This window comes from Mobula hypostoma, chromosome 8 (genome assembly GCF_963921235.1).
Source record: "Mobula hypostoma chromosome 8, sMobHyp1.1, whole genome shotgun sequence".
NCBI lineage: Eukaryota > Metazoa > Chordata > Chondrichthyes > Myliobatiformes > Myliobatidae > Mobula > Mobula hypostoma.
Window position 1 is genome coordinate 158,100,781 of NC_086104.1, and position 23,076 is coordinate 158,123,856.

At 45.9% G+C, this 23,076-nt stretch overlaps 1 protein-coding gene across 5 annotated transcripts in view; it reads right to left on the reverse strand.

Moving 5' to 3' along the window:
• The window catches only part of LOC134351118 (serine/threonine-protein phosphatase 2B catalytic subunit gamma isoform-like), a 94,606-nt gene that overhangs the window by 14,449 nt on the left and 57,081 nt on the right, over nt 1-23,076 (reverse strand). For 4 of the 5 annotated variants that reach the window (XM_063057210.1, XM_063057211.1, XM_063057209.1 and 1 more), the window contains one exon: nt 14,686-17,830. The exons of the other annotated variant lie outside the window; for it this stretch is intronic. In XM_063057210.1, coding sequence (XP_062913280.1) covers nt 17,475-17,830 — 356 coding nt within the window. In that variant the 3' untranslated portion in view covers nt 14,686-17,474. Of the gene's footprint in view, nt 1-14,685; nt 17,831-23,076 lie in introns of those variants that run through there. 5 annotated transcript variants of the gene reach the window in all.

A 23,076-nucleotide genomic window follows, 5' to 3' on the forward strand; every position in this document is an offset into this window, starting at 1 on the left:
CATACAGCCCCCATTGAGAACCACTGCACAACTGCACTCTGCTGTTCAAAAGGAAGCCACACTTGGAGACAGGGAGATAGCGTACCCATCCCTACTCCATACTCGGAGACTGGGACACACACAGCTTGGTACGGTGTTCCTTTCGACATCATGATGACTTAACCCTTTCACTTCAACTCCAGAAGACAAGTCTGATGAAAAAGACTTCCACATATCCTCAGTCTTCCCTTCATCAAGAGTTCTGCAGGGACGGAGTTGTACTGTCAGAGTTATTTAGTGAGAATTGGAATTGGTTTGTTGAAAACACAAACACAAGAAAATCTGCAGATGCTGGAAATCCAAGCAACACACACAAAATGCCGGAGGAATTCTGCTGTTCATGCAGACGCTGCCTGGCCTGTTGAGCTCTCCCAGTGTTTTGTGTGTGTTGCTTGGTTTATTGAAAAGTTTGTCTTGCATACAGTTCATACAGATCAAATTGCATTAAGTTCAAACAAGGTGGAACAACAGAATGCAGAGAAAGGGCGGTGCAGGCAGATAATAAGGTGCAGGATCTTAGTGAGGCAGATGGTGAGGTTAAGAATGCATCTTATCGCACAAGAGTTACAAGTAGGTATTATAACAATAGAGTAGAAGCTGACCTTGAGCATGGATGTACACTGTACATGATTTCTGGCTTTTCAATCTTCTGACTGATGGGCGAGGAGAGAAGCGATAATCTTTGTGTGGGCAAGAAGTCCAGACAAGGTCCATGGAGGGGAGGCTGGGAAAAAACTCTAGCTGTCCACTCCACTTATGACTCTTATCATCCTGTACACCCTCTATCCCCTCACCTCTCAGCCTTTTCTACTCCAAAGAGAAAAGTCCTCACTCACTCAACCTATCCACATAAGACATTCTCTCTAATTCAGGCAGTGTCCTGGTAAATTTCCTCTGCACCCTCTCTAAAGCTTCCACATCCTTCCTATGAGGCGAGCAGAACTGAACACAATACTCTGATCAGAGTTTTACAGAGCTGCAACGTTACCTCACGGCTCTTGAACTCAATCCCCTGACTAATGCAGGCCGACACACCATATATATGCCTTCTTAACCACCTTATCAACTTGTGTGGAAACTTCTGAGGGATCTGTGGGTGTCCGTCACTGTTATAGGAAAGACTGGAAAGAGTGCAAAAAAGATTTATGAAAATTTTGTGTGAGTTGTTAAGGAAAATGGTGCCTGAATCTTAGGGAGGGGGTGGGCAGCCTAGGACTTAACTCTTTGGAATGTTGGAAAGTGAGGGGTGATCATGTAATGGTGTATGAAACCATGAGGGGCAGAGGTAGGATGGAAGCACTCAGTCTTTTGCGAAGTACAATAGATTTTTTGTAAAACTATTCTTAAACAAATACTGACAAGCAATTAATGTGCGAAAGAAGACAAATTGTGCAAATAAATAAACAAATGATACTAAGATCATGAGTTATCAAGTACTTGAAAGTGAGTCTGTAGATTGTGGAATCAGTTCAAAGTTGAGGTCAGTGAAGTTATCCACACTGGTTCAGGAACCTGATGGTTGGGGGGTAATAACTGTTCCTGAACCTGGTGGTGTGGGACCTGATGGTTGAGGGGTAATAACTGTTCCTGAACCTGGTGGTATGGGACCTGATGGTTGAGGGGTAATAACTGTCCCTGAACCTGGTGGTGTGGGACCTGATGGTTGAGGGGTAATAACCGTTCCTGAACCTGGTGGTGTGGGACCTGATGGTTGTAGGGTAATAACTGTTCCTGAACCTGGTGGTGTGGGACCTGATGGTTGAGGGGTAATAACTGTTCCTGAACCTGGTGGTGTGGGACCTGATGGTTGAGGGGTAATAACTGTCCCTGAACCTGGTGGTGTGGGACCTGATGGTTGAGGGGTAATAACTGTTCCTGAACCTGGTGATGTGGGACCTGATGGTTGAGGGGTGATAACTGTTCCTGAACCTGGCGGTGTGGGACCTGATGGTTGAGGGGTAATAACTGTCCCTGAACCTGGTGGTGTGGGACCTGACGGTTGAGGGGTAATAACTGTTCCTGAACCTGGTGGTGAGGGACCCAAGGTTCCTAAACCTCTTTCCTGATGGTAGCAGTGAGAAGAGAACATGGTGTGGACATTAGGGGTCTCTGATGATAGATGCTGTTTTCTTGTGGCAGTGCTCCTTGTAGATGTGATCGATGAGATGGTAAAGGAGGTGAATCTAGAGTAAGGAGGGGTGAGGGGATAAACACACAATTAAGGTAGTACTAATGTGTTTGTCAATAACCAGTGAAACAGCTAAACTGGAAGCACTGGATAAAACAGAATGGCATCATGCCAACAGGAAGTGATATAACGGTACCAATGTGTCACCCAGTGGGTGGGGGCAATTCGACAGCAGGCACAACACTGAGAGAGTGTTACCGGCAGTGAACAAGATACGCATTATATGGAGAGTCACACTGTGGGAGGGGTGGTACTGAGGGAGGGTCACACTGTGGGAGGGGTGGTACCGAGGGAGAGTCACACTGTGGGAGGGGTGGTACTGAGGGAGGGTCCACTGTGTGAGGGGCTGTACTGAGGGAGAGTCACACTGTGGGAGGGGTGGTACTGAGGGAGAGTCACACTGTGGGAGGGGTGGTACCGAGGGAGGGTCACACTGTGTGAGGGGTGGTACTGAGGGAGGGTCACACTGTGTGAGGGGCTGTACTGAGGGAGAATCACACTGTGGGAGGGGTGGTACCGAGGGACGGTCACACTGTGGGAGGGGAGGTACTGAGGGAGAGTCACACTGTGGGAGGGGTGGTACTGAGGGAGGGTTACACTGAGGGAGGGGTGGTACCGAGGGAGGGCCGCACTGCGGGAGGGGTGGTACTGAGGGAGGGGTGGTACCGAGGGAGGGTCGCACTGCGGGACGGGTGGTACTGGGGGAGGGTCACACTGTGGGAGGGGTGGTACTGAAGGAGGGTCAGACTGTGGGAGGGGTGGTACTGAGGGAGGGTCAGACTGTGGGAGGGGTGGTACTGAGGGAGGGTCACACTATGGGAGGGGAGGTACTGAGGGAGAGTCACACTGTGGGAGGGGTGGTACTGAGGGAGAGTCACACTGTGGGAGGGGTGGTACCGAGGGAGGGTCACACTGTGTGAGGGGTGGTACTGAGGGAGGGTCACACTGTGTGAGGGGCTGTACTGAGGGAGAATCACACTGTGGGAGGGGTGGTACCGAGGGACGGTCACACTGTGGGAGGGGAGGTACTGAGGGAGAGTCACACTGTGGGAGGGGTGGTACTGAGGGAGGGTTACACTGAGGGAGGGGTGGTACCGAGGGAGGGCCGCACTGCGGGAGGGGTGGTACTGAGGGAGGGGTGGTACCGAGGGAGGGTCGCACTGCGGGAGGGGTGGTACTGAGGGAGGGTCACACTGTGGGAGGGGTGGTACTGAAGGAGGGTCAGACTGTGGGAGGGGTGGTACTGAGGGAGGGTCAGACTGTGGGAGGGGTGGTACTGAGGGAGGGTCACACTATGGGAGGGGAGGTACTGAGGGAGAGTCACACTGTGGGAGGGGTGGTACTGAGGGAGAGTCACACTGTGGGAGGGGTGGTACTGAGGAAGGGTCACACTGTGGGAGGGGTGGTACTGAGGGAGGGTCACACTGTGGGAGGGTGGTACTGAGAGAGAGTCACACTGTGGGAGGGTGGTACTGAGGGAGAGTCACACTGTGGGAGGGGTGGTACTGAGGGAGAGTCACACTGTGGGAGGGGTGGTACTGAGGAAGGGTCACACTGTGGGAGGGGAGGTACTGAGGAAGGGTCACACTGTGGGAGGGGTGGTACTGAGGGAGGGTCACACTGTGGGAGGGGAGGTACTGAGGAAGGGTCACACTGTGGGAGGGGTGGTACTGAGGGAGGGTCTGCACTGAAGAATCTTTGGACTGCTGGAAGAGCAGGGCTAATAGATGGTGTGGAAGCATAACTATGCGTCAGGCACCATTTATTTATGGTAAGGATTATTTAAATTGTAACTATGGGTGAGTCACTGCTATTCAGGCTGAAGTTCATCACTGTCTATCAGTATGATGACTGTTATTCAGGGTTAAAGATAACTTTGTGTACTGGCATAGAGTCACTGTTGTTTAGCAAACAGCTATTCCTGGTTCATTTTTTTAAGGGTGTATGGGGATGTCAGAGAATTTGGAAAGACAGGGTGTTGTTGTAGTAAAGCAGCATCTACCACCAGAGATCAAAACCCCCAGGCCATGCTGTTTTCTCGCTGCTGCCATCAGGTAGAAAGTACAGGAGCCTCAGGACTCACACCACCAGGTTCAGGAACAGTTACCACCCCTAACCACCAGGCTCTTGAACAAAAGAGGATAACTACACTCATCTATTGAGATGTTCCCACAGTCAGCGATCTCACTTTACGGACTCTATAATGTTACTTCATGCTCTTGTTATTTATCGCTATTTAGTTCTATTTGCATTTGCTGTCTTCTATGCTCTTGCTTTTCTATTGATCCTGTCTACAGTTATCATTCTATAGATTTGCTGAGTATGCCCACGGGAAAAAGAATCTCAGGGTTGTATGTGGTGACATACATGTGCTCTGATAATAAATTTTACTTTTAACTTTGACCATATTCTTACAGGAAATATATTAATAAAATTGAAAATTTACAAAGATGTTGCAAGGACTTGAGGACCTGAGTCACAGGGAAAGCTTGAATAAGTTAGGACTATTCCCTGAGCATAAGAGGATGAGGGTGATTTGACAGAAGCATACAAAATTACGAGGAGTATAGACAGGGTAAACGCTGCAGGCTTTTTCACTCGAGGTTGGGTGAGGCTACATCTAGAGGTCATACAAGCCCCCAGTCTCCAAGCTTTGGCTATGGGGCTTCAACTTCCGATCTTATAGAGTCAGACTAACAGGCCTTCAGGCCAACTAGCACATGCCTGCAAGGTTTCCAACTAAACCTGTCCATTTGCTTACATTTGGTTCACATCCCTCTCTGCCTGAAATGTCAACTGCTTTTCTCCCTCCATAGAAGCAGCTTGACTCGTTGAGTTCCTCCAGCATTTTGTGTGTGTTTCCCAATACACGTTTCCTTTAGCCCCCTTACCCTAATAAACACACACACACCTCTTTCCTTTCACTGGCGACCACCCCAGTATCTCTTGGCGATTTACACCCATCAGGGTTGAACAGTCACCTCTCCATCAGCATGAGACGGTTGGGTTTACTAGCATTCTCCATTCTGAATTCAGCAAACGTGCACACAAGCCCTTGTGTCTTGTGGAAGCTATAGAGAGGGTGCAGAGATTTACCAGGATGCTGCCTGGATTAGACAGCACATCTTATGAGGATAGGCTGAGCGAGTTAGGGCTACTTTCTTTGAAGCAAGGGAAAATAAGAGATGCCTTGATGGAGGTGCATAAGATTATGAAGCATAGGTGGAGTGGATAGATAGCATCAAGTGGGGGGATTGACTAATACGAGAGGCTTAATTTTTTGGAGGAAAGTATACTGGGGGACTCAAGGTAGGTTTCTTTTTTTACACAAAACATGTGGTGGGTGTGGGAAAAACTCTGCCAGAGGTGGTGGTAGAAGTAGAGATCTTAGGGTCATTTAAGAGGCTCTTAGATAGGCACATGAATGATTGAAAAATGGAGAACTACATAGGAGAGAAGGGCTAGACTGATCTTAGAGCAGGTTAAAAGGTCAGCATAACATTGTAGACCGAATGGCCTGTTCGAAGCAGATTACTACATTAAGGTTGCTCCTGCACATGCGGGGAAAACACTGGCATCCCCTGGAACAACTGGGACAAGTCCAAGGTTATCCTGCTGAGATCTTCCTTTACGCTGGCATGATGTTACTGGATGAGTAATCCAGAGAACTCAGCTTTAAACCCTACACCGCTAACCGGAGCTTGGAACCGAGTTCTAGAAACCTATGAACTGCTGTAAAAACACCGCCAACATCAGATTTCTGAATGCTTCATGAACACTACGAGGGGTGATTGATAAGTTTGTGGCCCAGGGTAGAAGGAGTCAATTTTAGAAAACCTAGCATGTTGATTTTTCCAACATTTACACACTTAGTCCAGCGGTCATGGAGCATACGGATCCCTTCTTTGTAGAAGTCAGTGTCTTGGACCTCCAGAAGTGGTCCACAACTGGGGTGATTGATAAGTTTGTGGCCTAAAGTAGGAGGAGATGAGGAGAAACTTCAAACTTTCTGCATTTTCATTCAAAGAGTTGAACTGCACGTGCATGTAACGAGAGCTGTATAACTCATCTTCTTCTACTTTAGGCTACGAACTTATCAATCACCCCTGCTGTGGACCACCTGGCGGTCCAAGACGCTCTCGTTACATGCACATGCAGTTCAACTCTTTGAGCAGAAAGCTTGAAGTTAATAACGCATCTCCTTCTACCTTAGGCCACAAAGTTATCAATCACCCCTGCTGTGGACCACTTCTACAAAGAAGGGATCTGTATGCACTACGACCGCTGGACTAAGTGTGTACATGTAGGAGGGGATTATGTTGAAAAGTAAACGTGCTAGGTTTTGTAAAATTGACGCCTTCGACCTTAGGCCACGAACTTCTCAATCACCCTTCGTACATCACTATTTTGCTCTTTCTGCACATTTATTTTTTACGTACTGTGTTTCTTATTGTTACTTACAGTATGACTTATTTATTGCACTGTACTGCTGCCGCAGAACAACAAACAGCAGGAGGAAGGGACCCAGTGCAACGAAGACAGCGGAATGGAACTCAGGGAACCTGGCAACAGAAGATCATTCCCAACTCCAGGCTAACTGAGTGCTTTGCTTTCGTAGAAGTTTGTGTCAATTCAGCATCTCAGCCAACACTTTGACAAAACTTCTAAAAGTGCACAGCGGAGTGTATCGTGACAGGTTGCATCATGGCCTGGTATGGAGACACCAACACCCAGGAATGGAAAAGACTACAGAAAGTAGCGGATACAGCCCGGTCCTCCCCACCATTGAGAACGCACCATCCAGGTCATGCTGCCATCGGGGAGGTCCCACACCACCCAGTTCAGGAATAGTTATTACCCTGGAACCATCAGGCTCCTGAACCAGTGTAGATAACTTCACTCGCCACAACTCTGAACTGATTCCACAACCCATGTTCAAAGTAAATATATTATCAAAGTTATATATACAGACCACACCATACACTACCTTGAGATTCAATGCAACACATACAAAATGCTGGAGGAACTTAGTCAGTCGGGCAACATCTATGGAAAAGAATAAACAGTCGATGTTTTAGACCAAGACCCTTCTTCAGCAGGGCTGGACTTCAGGCAGGGCTAGGCTGGGCTGCAGCCCAGGGGCCCGAGCTGCAGAGGGGCCCAAAATAGGTAGCTAGCATCATGGCGGACAAAAAAAAATACGAGAGTGGAGCACAGAAAAGAAACAAGAAACAAGAAAAAGAGGACCGTGAGAAAGAAGCATTAAAAAAGATATTGAAATTGACAGAATTTTTTAAACCCGTTCTCGATGATGCAGCAGTACCATCGCTCTTGTCACAGTCTGAGACCGGTGGACAAATGGAGACTTGTTCAACAGCTAGCGCTAGCACCAACGTTAGCACAGGACCACCGTCCTTGCCACAGTCAGCAGCTAACGTTGAAGAGGCAGAGAGCATGACTTTGGGATTCCCAACTACAGAGGCCTCCAAACAACCAAGTCGGGCCGCCATGAATGTTAACGTTACCGCTACTGAGGATTCTTACAGCACTGATCCTGTTCGCTGGGGAAAGGAAACGATAGTTGATTCAGTCTGAGCATACTGGGCTGAGAAAGGGCCGAAGTCCTGCCAGAATAAGAATGTGGATATCAAAGCTTCGGAACGAGTATACAAACAGCAGAGACGTTTCTTCTCCAAATTTCACTTCAAATGCAAGCTCGTAAATGGTGAGTACAATATCAAGGCAATGGCTCTTACATCCCCCTTCCACCGGCTGTGTGTTTTGTTTTGCGTGCCATGTCTTCAGTGATGGTAACTGTCAGTCCATCTTTGAAACTAACTTTAGCGACTGGAAACATGCCGCTGAGCGCACAGGAGAGCATGAAAATAGCGAACACCACAGGAAAACGATACTGACCTACATTACACTGGCATCTGACAGCGGACGAATAGATACAGAACTGCAAAAACAGCTCTAGTCAGAGTGTGTCTACTGGACCGACGTATTGAGAAGAGTGGTGGCGGTTGTGAAGTTTTTGGTCGAGAGGTGACTGGCTGTCCGAGGCTCCAGTGACATATTTGGCAGGCCTGATAATGGCAACTACATAGGCTCAGATCCACAATGGGACAGGACAGGCTGAGTCATCTTACTCTGATGTCACCTGAAAGTGATCTTGTTCAGAAACTGGATTTCAGTGATCTGATCAAGGACTTTGCTGTGAAGAAATCCAGAGGAACTAGGCTTTAATTTTGAAAAACAAGCACCTGACTTTGTAAATATCTAGGCTTGTGTGTCAGTGCTGTTCCTGTTTTTGTGGCAATAGGCTAATAGTTGACTGTTTACAAACCTAGTAAGTAATAAGTGGTCTTTACTCTGCAAACCACACAGCACTGCAATAGGTTAGTATGTGCGAGATCTCATTTTTCAAAAAGGTTGTTGGAGTATTGTCAAGTTTCCTAGTTTGCTATAGTGCCATCTCTCTTGGACTTTTTATCTCTCATTTCCATTTTACTTTCTCAGAACACACGGTTGAGAAAAATACCGAGATAAAAATGCTTTGGCATTGTTTGAGAATTAAGGCCTTTGGTATGTGCAGCAATAGCTAAATGAAGATTTAAGATTGGATACATCATACTTCATCTCCCGCATAACTTTACTAAGCCAACTAAGCCTAGGTCAATTTTTGAGTGCTTTAGATGCTGTCCTTCAAACTAAGAATCTGCATTACTTTCTGTCCTCTCTCTTAAGGCCTGTAAGTTTATAGCCTACGTATTGTAATAAACCAATGTCTTGGTCCACATCTTTGATAACCATAGAAACCATAGAAACTACAGCACAGAAACAGGCCTTTTCGCCCTTCTTGGCTGTGCCGAACCATTTTCTGCCTAGTCCCACTGACCTGCACACGGACCATATCCCTCCATACACCTCCCATCCATGTATCTGTCCAATTTATTCTTAAATGTTAAAAAAGAACCTGCATTTACCACCTCGTCTGGCAGCTCATTCCATACTCCCACCACTCTCTGTGTGAAGAAGCCCCCCCTAATGTTCCCTTTAAACTTTTCCCCCCTCACCCTTAACCCATGTCCTCTGGTTTTTTTCTCCCCTTGCCTCAGTGGAAAAAGCCTGCTTGCATTCACTCTATCTATACCCATCATAATTTTATATACCTCTATCAAATCTCCCCTCATTCTTCTATGCTCCAGGGAATAAAGTCCCAACCTATTCAACCTTTCTCTGTAACTGAGTTTCTCAAGTCCCAGCAACATCCTTGTAAACCTTCTCTGCACTCTTTCAACCTTATTTATATCCTTCCTGTAATTTGGTGACCAAAACTGAACACAATACTCCAGATTCGGCCTCACCAATGCCTTATACAACCTCATCATAACATTCCAGCTCTTATACTCAATACTCTGATTAATAAAGGCCAATGTACCAAAAGCTCTCTTTACGACCCTATCTACCTGTGACGCCACTTTTAGGGAATTTTGTATCTGTATTCCCAGATCCCTCTGTTCCACTGCACTCCTCAGTGCCTTACCATTAACCCTGTATGTTCTACCTTGGTTTGTCCTTCCAACATGCAATACCTCACACTTGTCAGTATTAAACTCCATCTGCCATTTTTTAGCCCATTTTTCCAGCTGGTCCAAGTCCCTCTGCAGGCTCTGAAAACCTTCCTCACTGTCTACTACACCTCCAATCTTTGTATCATCAGCAAACTTGCTGATCCAATTTACCACATTATCATCCAGATCATTGATATAGATGACAAATAACAATGGACCCAGCACTGATCCCTGTGGCACACCACTAGTCACAGGCCTCCACTCAGAGAAGCAATTCTCTACCACCACTCTCTGGCTTCTTCCATCGAGCCAATGCCTAATCCAATTTACCACCTCTCCATGTATACCTAGCGACTGAATTTTCCTAACTAACCTCCCATGCGGGACCTTGTCAAAGGCCTTACTGAAGTCCATGTAGACAATATCCACTGCCTTCCCTTCATCCACTTTCCTGGTAACCTCCTCAAAAAACTCCAATAGATTGGTCAAACATGACCCACCACGCACAAAGCCATGTTGACTCTCCCTAATAAGTCCCAGTCTATCCAAATGCTTGTAGATTCTGTCTCTTAGTACTCCCTCCAATAACTTACCTACTACCGACGTTAAACTTACTGGCCTATAATTTCCCGGATTACTTTTCGATCCTTTTTTAAACAACGGAACAACATGAGCCACTCTCCAATCCTCCGGCACCTCACCTGTAGACAGCGACATTTTAAATATTTCAGCCAGGGCCCCCTCAATTTCAACACTAGTCTCCTTCAAGGTCCAAGGGAACACTCTGTCAGGTCCCAGGGATTTATCCACTTTAATTTTCCTTAAGACAGCAAGCACCTCCTCCTTTTCGATCTGTACAGTTTCCATGATCTCACTACTTGTTTCCCTTAATTCCATAGACTTCATGCCAGTTTCCTTAGTAAACACAGACGCAAAAAACCTATTTAAGATCTCCCCCATTTCCTTTGGTTCCGCACATAGCCGACCACTCTGATCTTCAAGAGGACCAATTTTATCCCTTACAATCCTTTTGCTCTTAATATACCTGTAAAAGCTCTTTGGATTATCCGTCACTCTGACTGCCAAGGCAACCTCATGTCTTCTTTTAGCCCTCCTGATTTCTTTCTTAAGTATTTTCTTGCACTTCTTATACTCCTCAAGCATCTTATTTACTCCCTGCTTCCTATACACGTCATACAACTCCCTCTTCTTCTTTATCAGAGTTGCAATATCCCTTGAGAACCAAGGTTCCTTATTCCTATTCAACTTGCCTTTAATCCTGACAGGAACATACAAATTCTGCACTCTCAAAATTTCTGCTTTGAAGGCTTCCCACCTACCGATCACATCCATGCCAGAGAACAACCTGTCCCAATCCACGCTTTTTAGATCCTTTCTCATTTCTTCAAATTTGGCCTTCTTCCAGTTAAGAACCTCAACCCTAGGACCAGATCTATCCTTGTCCATGATCAAGTTGAAACTAATGGTGTTATGATCACTGGAACCAAAGTGCTCCCCTACACAGACTTCTGTCACTTGTCTTAACTCGCTTCCTAACAGGAGATCCAATATTGCATCCCCTCTAGTTGGTCCCTCTATATATTGATTTAGAAAACTTTCCTGAACACATTTTACAAACTCTAAACCATCTAGACCCCTAACAGTATGGGAGACCCAATCAATATATGGAAAATTAAAATCCCCTCCCACCACAACTTTATGTTTCCTGCAGTTGCCTGCTATCTCTCTGCAGATTTGCACTTCCAATTCTCTTTGACTATTGGGTGGTCTATAATACAATCCCACTAATGTGGCCATACCTTTCCTGTTTCTCAGCTCCACCCATAAGGACTCAGTAGACAAACCCTCTAATCTGTCCTGCCTGAGCACTGCTGTAATATTTTCCCTAACAAGCAATGCTACTCCCCCACCTTTCATTCCTCTGCCTCGTTCACATCTGAAACATCGGAACCCTGGAATATTAAGCTGCCAGTCCTGCCCCTCCTGTAGCCAAGTTTCACCAATTGCTACAACATCATAATTCCACGTGTCAATCCACACCCTCAACTCATCCGCCTTCCCCGCAATACTCCTAGCATTGAAATATATACACCTCAGAAGATTTTTACCACCACTCACAACCTTTCTATTAGTGGATTTGCTTGAACTTTTAACATCATTTATTTTCACCCCAGCCACACTGTCAGCTCTGGTACTGTGGTTCCCATCCCCCTGCAAATCTAGTTTAAAGCCCCCCAATAGCATTAACAAACCTCCCTGAAAGGATATTGGTCCCCCTGTAGTTCAAGTGTAACCCACCTCTCTTGTACAGGTCCCACCTGCCCCAGAAGAGGTCCCAATGATCCTGAAATCTGAAACCCTGCCCCCTACACCAGTTCCTCAGCCACTTGTTCATCCTCCAGAGCATCCTATTCCTACCCTCACTGGCACCTAGTACAGGTAGCAATCCTGAGATTACCACCCTCGAGGTCCTGCTTTTCAACTTCCTACCAAGCTCTCTATACTCACTGTCCAGGACCTCTTCACTCTTCCTTGCTATGTCATTGATACCGATGTGCACCACAACTTCTGGCTGATCACCCTCCCACTTCAGAATGTCATGCAATCGATCAGAGACATCCTTGACCCTGGCACCTGGGAGGCAACAAACCATCCTGGATCCTCTGTCACGACCACAGAACCTCCTATCTGCACCTCTAACTATCGAGTCCCCTATCACTACCGCTCTCCTCTTTTTCCACCCTCCCTTCTGCACTGCAGAGCCAGACCCAGTGCCAGAGATCCAACTACTGCAGCTAGTCCCAGGTAAGTCATCCCCCCCAACAGTATCCAATGCGGTATACTTGTTGTTGAGGGGAATGGCCACAGGGGAACCCTGCTCTGCCTGCCCTTTCCCCTTCCCTCACCTGACAGTGACCCAATTTCCTGTCCTCTGCTCCTTTGGCATAACTACCTCCCTGTAGCTACGATCTATAATCTCCTCATTCTCCCAAATGATCCGCAGGTCATCCAGCTCCTGCTCCAGTTCCCTAACGCGGTTTGTCAGGAGCTGCAGCTGGATGCACTTCTTGCAGGTGTCATTGTCAGGGACACCGGAGGGCTCCCTGACTTCCCACATCCTGCAAGAGGAGCATTCCAACATCCTGCCTGGCATTCTCTCTACGCTAGACAATCTGAACAAAAAACTTACCAGAACCCACCCTGGCCTCTACTTATATTTAGACCAGTACGACCTTTGCTCTTGTTCTTGCCTTTTTTTGCTTGGCACAGCAGCATTTTACGGTGTCGGCAGGGGCCCATCAGGGCCTCCAGCCCAGGGCCCCTAGCCCCACTAAATCCTAGACATCCCACCCTGCAAAAACTCATTTCAGGGAGGTAGCACCATCAATTTGCGGGAGACTCCCAGAACTTCCAAGAGATGTCTGCAATAGAACAGCTAGCCAGCTAGTTTAAGTAACGTTAGCTATGCTAATGAATGTATGACACCTGTTAAACTCACCTCAACATGTCTTTTATGTTTTAACCCACCATGGACAATAGAAAAGTCACTGTTGCAAACAGCGCAGCGAGCAACACTGTCATTATTTTTGACCCCTATTAGGCAGGGGTACACTTTAGGGTAGTCTGGGGTGACGTACGTTTTATATTTTCTTTTTTTGGAACACTCTGCCACTCTGACTTTTTTTGGAACTCTTTCGCTCTCGCTCTCTCGCTAGTGGTCACTCTCACTCGCGCTTGCTTTCTTGCTCTTGCGCTCGCTCTCAAAAAAATCAATTTCCGGGACATTGTATATAATTTGCAGGCATCAGGGAGCCACTATTGATATGCGGGAGACCCCCGGAACTTCCGGGAGAGGTGGGATGTCTGAAATCCGGCCCTGTTCTTCAGGACTGAGAAGTAAGGGGAAGATACCAGAAAAAAAAAGGTGAGTGGAGGGGAAGGAGGCTAGCTAGGTGATAGCTGAAGCCAGATGGGTGGGGAAGGAGGCTTCTGGTAGGACAGAGTTAAAGGGAAGGAGGAGGGGTCCCGGGGGAAATGACTAACAGGTAAGAAGAGGTAAAAGATCAGAGTGGAGAATAGGGGAAGAGAGGAAGGGAGGAATATTTTTTACTGGAAGGAGAAATTAATATTAATGCCATCAGGGTGGAGTGTACCCTTCAGAATACAAGGTGTTGCCCTCCACTCTGAGGATGGCCTCATCTTGGCACGAGAAGTGGCAATGGACTGACAAGTCAGAACAGGAATGGGAATTAGAATTAAAATGTTTGGCCACCAGGAAGTTCTTCTTGTGGTGGATGGAGCACAGAAGGCCATGAAGCAGTCCCCCAATTTACAACGGGTCTTACCAACGTAGAGGAGGCTGCATCAGGAGCACCGAGCACAATAGACAACCCCAGCAGATTCTCAGGTGAAGTGTCCATCTTCTTGCAGTCATTCACAGTACAGCAAAGAAACACAACAGAATCAATGAAAAACTACACACGGACTGACAGACTGCGCTCATACAAAAAACTCTTTCAAGGACTCCACAGCTGTCATCAGTATTTATTTATTAACTTAAACTTTTTCATTTGCAGTTTAACTTCTTTTGCACATTGGTTGTTTGTCAGCTTTTGTGTGAAGTTCTTCATTGATTCCATTGTATTTCTTTGTTCTGCAAGAAAATGAACCTCGAAGTAGTATATGATGACCTACACGTACTTTGATTATAAATTTACATTCCTTGGGAGTGCACCTGGGCTGCCCGCTTGTGCACCCTGATGGGCAGCACCTCACACAGCGCAGGGTCGGTTTGAAAGTGCAGAAATGGAACACACACTCAGAATGCTCCAATGAAACCAAATGTATTTTAATGCACACTTTGTTACAAGAAAATTCTTATTACTGTGGTAATTTAGAAACCAGTACAGTTTTCTCAGTGCTTTTATGAAAATACAAGTTAATGAAACAGTTTTGAAACAACATTGTTAAGGCAGAGAGATGTTCTCCACTGAGGTGTTGCTACTTCAATCCTGAGAACAATTACTGCACATTTAAAAATTCTGCAAATGATGTTACTCCATCCCTTAAAAACAACACCAGAAACTGATCCCATTTTTGATGAATTGGAAGCCCATTTGTTTCAGATTGGTTCAGGACCTCAATGCGCCAATTTAAATAAATTTCTGAGGAGAATCTGAATTTCCACCTAATCAGTCCCTGAAGTCTCTGTGACTGCTTAAATGCACACATCAGATTAGGCCTACAAGGTCACCTTAAAACTCTGTTCTTGGGATGGTGGGTGGAAGTGGAAGGAAATGCTTAATTTATTAATTTAATCTTGGTAGTGGGAGCAGTCCTGTTCCACAACCACTACCAAGATTACCGTTTTCAGGTGACTGGAGGGCTCTGAGGCCAGGCTAAGGGCTCCACCTGAACCAAATTTTGGTGCATCTGCTTTGAGGAGGGGAACAATGAAAGATCCACATTCTGTTGATACTATATAGTTTTCTCCTTTTCTCAGCAGCGACCCAGTTGTTCTAGAAACCCATCAACTGTTTAGATTGGAGTTGCTGCTCTAGTGTGAACTGCAGTGGTGTTGTGCTTTGTTTTAAAAGCAGATTTGGTCACAATTAAACTGCTAATATGCAGTTAACGGCTACCTTGTCACTACCTGTTGCAAACCTGAGAACCTTAATTTCAGTTATTTATCAAATCATTGACAGTCACCTCAAAGGAATGTACTGATACCACTAGTTGCTCTTTTCAAATGAAGCTAAACGCTACTGTCAGCTACAAAGGTGCAAGAGAAGTTGAACAAACTGAACGTAAATGTAGGAATTTGATGGATAACATGCGACAAATGATACTACATCAGTTCGACCCTGTGCCATCGATCTGCCCATTTGCTGTACAAGCACCAATCGGCTGTTCTTGCACCAGCCTGGCTCAAACATATCCCTGTCACCCTGCTGTACCTACTACGCCAACCCAACTCATTCTACAAACCTCTCCCATTAGCAAGGATCGCACCAACAATGTTTCCCAAATCTTGATGTTAACACAAACAGTGATCTTCGTCATACATCCCTGAGTCTAAAGAAGGGACATTTTAATGCCTAGGGTGAAGGTCTTCAGGTCTGTAGATCCCACACTGACACATCAGGTGGTCTTTTCCCTCTCATTTGTGTGTCTCTCAGAAGTTCGCTATGGAGAAGTACTTGAACAGATTGAATCCAGATCCACCAAAAGACAACCCCTTAGGAGAACATCATACTCAACTTGATTCAAGTGAATGAATTACTTGGACAGGTGGTCCTTTAGACTACTGGGACACAAGGACCACAGAAGGAGCAGAGAGAATGCCAAAGCCTCAGGTTGACTCAGAAGGGTCAACTAATGATAGACCAAATGATTCTTCTGCCTGCATTCTGGAATCTCAACAGCAGTGACAAAGCTAGCAGCAGTTAGATGAAACAGGATGTCTCCTTGGCTTGGACTGCTGAGCTGTGCCTTCCCTGCCCGCTTTCCAATTGAGCTTTAAATGGATACCAAGGCAGAGCTTCGGGAGACTTAAACTAACTTCTCAACTTAGTCCAACTGCGACACTCCCTGTCGATGAGCTCCACCAGAAGTCCTGTCCACCCCTCTCTGCCAACAAGCTAACAATTAGTTAAAAATAAATTTATGAGTGATATGCTAATAAAAATGAACACAACCCCGCCCTTCCTTTGGTCTTTCAGATTCCTTTGCTGAGTGGCATCATCTCACTGAAACAGAGGAGCACTGCCAATTTCTCTCTTCCCTCCATCACCCGTCCATGACAGACAGCTCTCCCCCCCACTCCCACCGCCCTCCAAGTCTTGAGCACCCCAACTCAGAGTCTGTGAATCGAGAACAGCCAATGGATTCATTCACTCTGTAATTAAGGGTCAAGAATAATGTTGGGACATGGATGATGCAACGTGCAACACAAGCAACATTAAAAACAACATTGTTCATTAAAAACCTGAGCAAAATGAAAATCCCAGCACAAACCTACTGGATGTAAAACAACTGGAGATAAAGTTTGGGGAAAGCTCATGCATTCCCAATGTGGGATCACGTGTCCTTGTGGCTGGGTTATGTAGAAACAGGACTTCAAAACAAATAAAACCTGAAGGTATAGTGGAGACATAAATGGGCTTCGTTGATGTAGATGAATTCAGGAGCAAAACAATGCTTGCTCCTTATGGGGGTGTGACATTTGGATTGCCAAGTGGACAATAACACATTAGAAGACTCCATTCCTGCCACCTCCATTCTTATTCTGAGGGTTCTGTCCTCCAAAGAGGGGAGGGTGAGGTGAGCAACTACCAGACAACTGGAGAGATAGAATGGGAGGTTGAGGGAACCAGTCAGGATAGCATCCAACCCTACCATCAGTCCCCACAGCAATCCAGACCAGATTGGGAATCAAAACCCCATGGCTTAATGAGGTCTGTGAATATCCAAGAGTTATGTTGGGTCAAGTTCTCCCAATCTGATACTTCAGTCCAACGAACCACATAAACTGTTGACTACTGGAACCAAAGGGTTGGCCAGTTCCATGCAGCACAAGATACTCCCATCTTGCAAACAGTCACAATAAATAAATAAGCCCTTGATGTGCCTGTGACCAGCTTGTGTGCCACTTATCCTTTGCCCTTGCCCTTGTTGGTTGAAGTACTAGAGCGCGCCTTTTGCTCGTTGTGCTGGGTACTTGATTGCCGCTGCCGGCTGATGATGCTGTGTGTCCGCTCTAACACCTGGCCGGAGGGGGACTCTGCCTGAGCAGTTGCTGCATTCTGCTGCTGTGCGCTGCCCGTGGATGGCTGGCTGTTCCGCTTCGAATGGCCCAAGGTCTGAGACTGGATCCAAGAGCGTCTCTGGGCTGAGGTCTGAGACGAGCCATCGTTCTTCATGTTCGACTTGCGTGGAGGCATCCTCTCGTTAAGACGGTCCAAACCCCTGGCCTGTTCAAAGCTGATAGCTGACACAGCACCTTTTCCTTGGAAACAGACACAAAGCAAGAAGTATAACACTAATGTCACTCACCCTCCTAAGAAATGGAAATGTTTCTCATTACCCATTTAAGCTAATATATCAATGAAAATTAGCATAGTTATTTATTTAGTTTTTTAACTTACTTAGGGATACAGTGCAGAACAGGTCCTTCCAGCCCAGCGAGACCCGTGGCCCAGCAACCCATCTATTAAATTCTAGCCTAATCGTAGGACAATTTATGATGACCAATTAACTGGTACGTCTTTGGACTGTGGGATGAAACTGGAGCACCTAGAGGAAACCTACATACTCACAGGGACAACATACAAACTCCTTTTAGAGGATGCTGGAACTGAGCTCCGAACTCTGACACCCCAAGCGTCATGCTAGCTGTTCCACTACTGTGACACCCACATACAGTGCCTATAAAAGTGTCCTTGAAAGTTTTCATGTTATATTGTTTTACAACACTGAATCATAGTGAATTTAATTTGGCATTTTTGACACTGATCAACAAAAAAAGACTCATTCGTGTCAAAGTGAAAACAGAGCTCTACAAAGTGATCTAAATTAATTACAAATCTAAAACACAAAATAATTGATTGCATAAGTATTCACCCCCTTTAAAATGACACACCAAATCACCAATGGTGCAGCCAATTGGTTTTAGACGTCACATATTTAGTTAAATGGAGATCTGTGTACAGTCAAGGTGTTTCAAATGACTGTAATAAAAATACACCTGTACAAAACTACACCTTGAAGATAAAGGAACACTCCAAGCAACTCTGCGAAAAAGTTATTGAAAAGCACGTCACGAGATGGATACAAGAAAATTTCCAAGACACTGAATATTCCTTGGAGTACAATTAAGTCCATCATCAAGAAATGGAAAAAACATGGCGCAGCTGTAAATCTGCCTAGAGCAGGCTGTCCTCAAAAACTGAATGACTGTGCGAGAAGGGGACTAGTGAGGAAGGCCACCAAGAGACCTATGACAACTCTGGACGAGTGACAAGCTTCAGTGGCTGAGATGGGAGAGATTGTGCGTACAACAACTGTTGCCTGGGTGCATCACCATTTGCAGCTTTATGGGAGAGTGGCAAAGAGAAAGCCACTCTTGAAAAAATCTCACATGAAGTCCCAACTAGAGTTAGCCAGAAGGCGTGTGGGAGACTCTGAAGTCAGCAGAATGTTCTATGGTCTGATGAAACCAAAATTGAGCTTTTTAGCCGTCAGACTAAATGCTATGTTTGGTGTAAGCCAAACACCTCACATCATCAAAAACACACCATCCCTGTTGTGAAGCATGGTGGTGGCTACATCACACTGTGGGGATGCTTCACTGTAGCAGGTCCTGGAAGGCTTGTGAAGGTAGAGGGTAAAATGAATGCTGCAAAATACAGGGAAATCCTGGAGGAAAACCTGATGCAGTCCGAAAGAGAACTGTGACTTGGGAAATTTGTTTTCCAGCAAGACAATGACCCCAAGCATAAAGCCAAAGCTACACAGGAATGGCATAAAGACAACAAAGTTAATGTCCTGGAGTGGCCAAGTCAAGAGTCCAGATCACAATCCAATTGAGATTTTGTGGATGGACTTGAAAGGTGCTGTTAACTCATGATCCCCCTGCAATCTGACAGAGCTTGAGGAGTTTTGTAAAGAAGAATGGGAAAAAAATTGCAGTGTCCAGATGTGCAAAGCTGATAGAGACCTATCCACACAGACTCAAGGCTGTAATTGCTGCCAAAGGTGCATCTACTAAATACTGACTTGAAAGGGGTGAATACTTATACAATCAATTATTTTGTGTTTTATATTTGTAATTAATTTAGATCACATTGTTGAGATCTGTTTGCACTTTGACATGAAAGAGTCTTCTTCTGTTGATCAATAATTAAAAAAATAAATTAAATCCATTGTGATTCAATGTTGAAAAACAATAAAACATGAAAACTTCCGAAGGGGTTGAATATTTTTTATAGGAACTGCATAAAGATCATACAGTATGGAGCAGAATTAGGCCATTTGGCCCATCGAGTCTGCTCTGCCATTTCATCATGGCTGATCCAATTTCCCTCTCAGCCCCAATCTCCTGTCTTCTCCCCGTATCCCTTCATGTACTGATTAATCAAGAATCTATCAACCCCTGCCTTAAATATACATGAAGACTCGGCTTCCACAGCCGCCTGTGGCAACAAATTCTACAGATTCACCACTCACTTGCTAAAGAAATTCCTCATCAACTCCATTCTAAAATGAGGCCCCTCTATTTTGAGGCTATGTCCCCTGGTCTTAGACTCAGCTACCATAGGAAATATCCTTTCCATATCCACTCTATCGAGGACTTTCAACAATCCATAGGTTTCAATGAGGTCACTCTTCATTCTTCTGAATTCCAGTGAGTACAGGCCCAGACCCATCAAACACTCCTCATATGACAAGGCTTTCAATCCCAGAATTATTTTCGTGAATCTCCTTTGAACACTCTCCAGTTCCAGCACATCCTTTCTTCGATAAGGGGCCTAAAACTGCTCACAATACGCCAAGTGAGGCCTCACCAGTGCTTTACATCCTTGCTTTTATATTCTAGTCATACATTAAACAAATGTTTACACATGTCCATGTTTATTGCCAGACTTGAGCTTGAAAGTATTTGTTTTTACAGACTCTGGCTTCAAGGGCATTGGTCACACAACTGGTTATAAGACATACAGCTCTACAATTTTAATAGAGACCTTCCTCCATTATATATCTAAAAAAGAACATCTCCTCCACCAGGACTGGGGAGGAATCAGGTTGAACTCTGATACAATTTGTCATTTCGATCTACCAATGGGCTTTTAAAAGTGCAGCTGTTGACATAACGCTATTACAGTGCCAGTGTCTTGGGTTCAATTCCCGCCGCTGTCTGCAAGGAGATTGTACAATTTTCCTGGGATCGTATGTGTTTCTTCCAGGTGCTCTGGCTTCCTCCCACATTCTAAGACATATAGGTTAGGGTTAAGTAAGTTGTGGGCATGCTATGTTGATGCCGGAAGTATGGCAACACTTGCAGGCTGCTCCCAGCCCATTCCCAGACTGTAGTGGTCATTGAACACAAATGTTCAAAGTACATTTATTATCAAATGTGACAAAAGAACCAGTTATCAGAAGATTGATGCCGATAAGAGGACAATGGGGGAACATGCAAGGTGCTAATAAGAGAGAGACGAGAGAGATTACTGAAAGGAGACACGGTTCCGAGTATTGTCAGAGACCGGTGGCTTTGAACCCTGAACTGTTTGAAGTTGGATGGACAGGTGATACCCCAGCAGGGGGATAAAAAGGGACAGGTTCACTAAGGCAACAGACACACGACACCACGAGGTAACGAGACCCTGGAAGTGGTGTGCCCCTACAAGTTGCTGGGAGTTTTGGAGGTCTGGTGGCGGGACCAGCCATAGACGCACAGGGTAGAAAGATACGGTCGGGCGGGAACCTGGTGTGTGTGTCCGCCCTTGCCTGGGTGCCGGGTTCATCACAGAAGAACGATCGTATCTGGAACGGAGGGGTCACAGTCGGTGACCTCAGAAGACATTACAAAGGGCTCGCCCGAAAGCTAACTGCGAGGAATATCGAAGGTCTGTGTGGAATCTGTTTTGAATATTCATTTGCTTTCGCTCTCTCTCTTCTCCCCGCCCCAACGGCACAATAGCGATTTCTGTGAACTGAACTGAACTCAATTGAACGGAACCTTGCGTCACTTGAAACTGGTCATTTACCCCTAGACGGCGATAGAGCTTGATTGATCCTATTATCCTAGTTCTGTGTACATGTGTGTTTTATCATTGCTAAACTGTTGCATTTATATCCTTTTGACTAGAGTACTGTGTTGCTTATTTCTTTAATAAAACTTTCTTAGTTCCAGTATTCCAGACTCCAACTAAGTGGTCCATTTCTGCTGGTTTGGCAACCCAGTTACGGGGTACGTAACATAAGTGGGGTTCTCGTCCGGGATTTTGAACGCTAAATTTGGGACAGGGTAAATTGATTGGGTTAAAATTCCCGAAAGAAAGAAAAGGCAAACAGCAGAAATGGACGTTGAGGAATTTCTAAAGGCGCCAACCTCGGAGGCATTAGAGGATGCCAGGAAAGCGGAATTGGCAGCTGTGGCCAAACGGTTGAATCTTGTTAAGGGGAAGTCGACAATGAGGAGAGGGGAGATACACAGAGCTATCGTAGAGCACTATGTATCTAACGGTGTGTTTCCCCAAGGGGAGCTGGAGGTGGTATCTATTGGAAAACCTGGTGGAGACGCAGTACAGGTGCAGCTTGAAAAATTGGGACTCGAGCACAAGTTCCGGATACAGCAGCTAGAACACGAAGAGAAACAGTTAGAACGACAACGGCAAGAGAGAGAGAGGCAGTTGGAGCGAGAAGAGAAACAGAGGGAAAGGGAATTCGAGCTGGAGAGGTTAAAGATAAGGGCAGAGCAGGGGCCCATGCCGAACCAAGGTGGAGGGTTCAGGGCGACCCAGGTGGTTAGGCTGGTTCCCCCATTTGACGATACCGATGTGGATCGGTACTTTCTCCATTTCGAAAAAGTTGCTGCAAGTCAGGACTGGCCGAGGGATAAGTGGGCTGTTTTGCTTCAGAGTGTACTTAAAGGAAAAGCCCAACAAGCTTATTCGGCTTTGTCCGCGGAAGATGCCCAGAGGGGTGAGGTGGTGAAAGAGGCCATCCTCAGGATTTATGAGTTGGTCCGGGAGGCATACCGGCAGAGGTTCCGGAATGTGAGGAAGCAGTGGGACCGCACGTATTTAGAGTTTGCCCGTGTGATGCAGACATATTGTGAGCGTTGGTGCGCTTCGAAGGGGGTAGATGGGGATTATGACAGACTACTACAGCTGATCCTGATTGAGCAGTTTAAAGGTTGTGTCCCTGATGGTATGAGATCCTACCTAGATGAGAAAGAGGCAGACACTTTAGCCGCAACTGCTAAGTTAGCGGATGAGTACGCGTTGACACATAAAATGAAGTTTGCCCCGAGTAAAGGCTACCAGAAGGGTAGTCGGGACGGCGGGGAGAGTCCGCCAGAAAAGTCAGAAAGTAAGCCGGGGACTAGTGAGAAGGATAAGGTAGACCGGGAGCAGTCTGGTAGGAAGTCTCCTGGGGTCGTATGTTATAATTGTGGGAAAGTCGGACACTTTGCGTCCAGGTGCTTTGCCCCAAAGAAGGAGACGGGAAAAGAAAAGGCAGTCTTTCCGA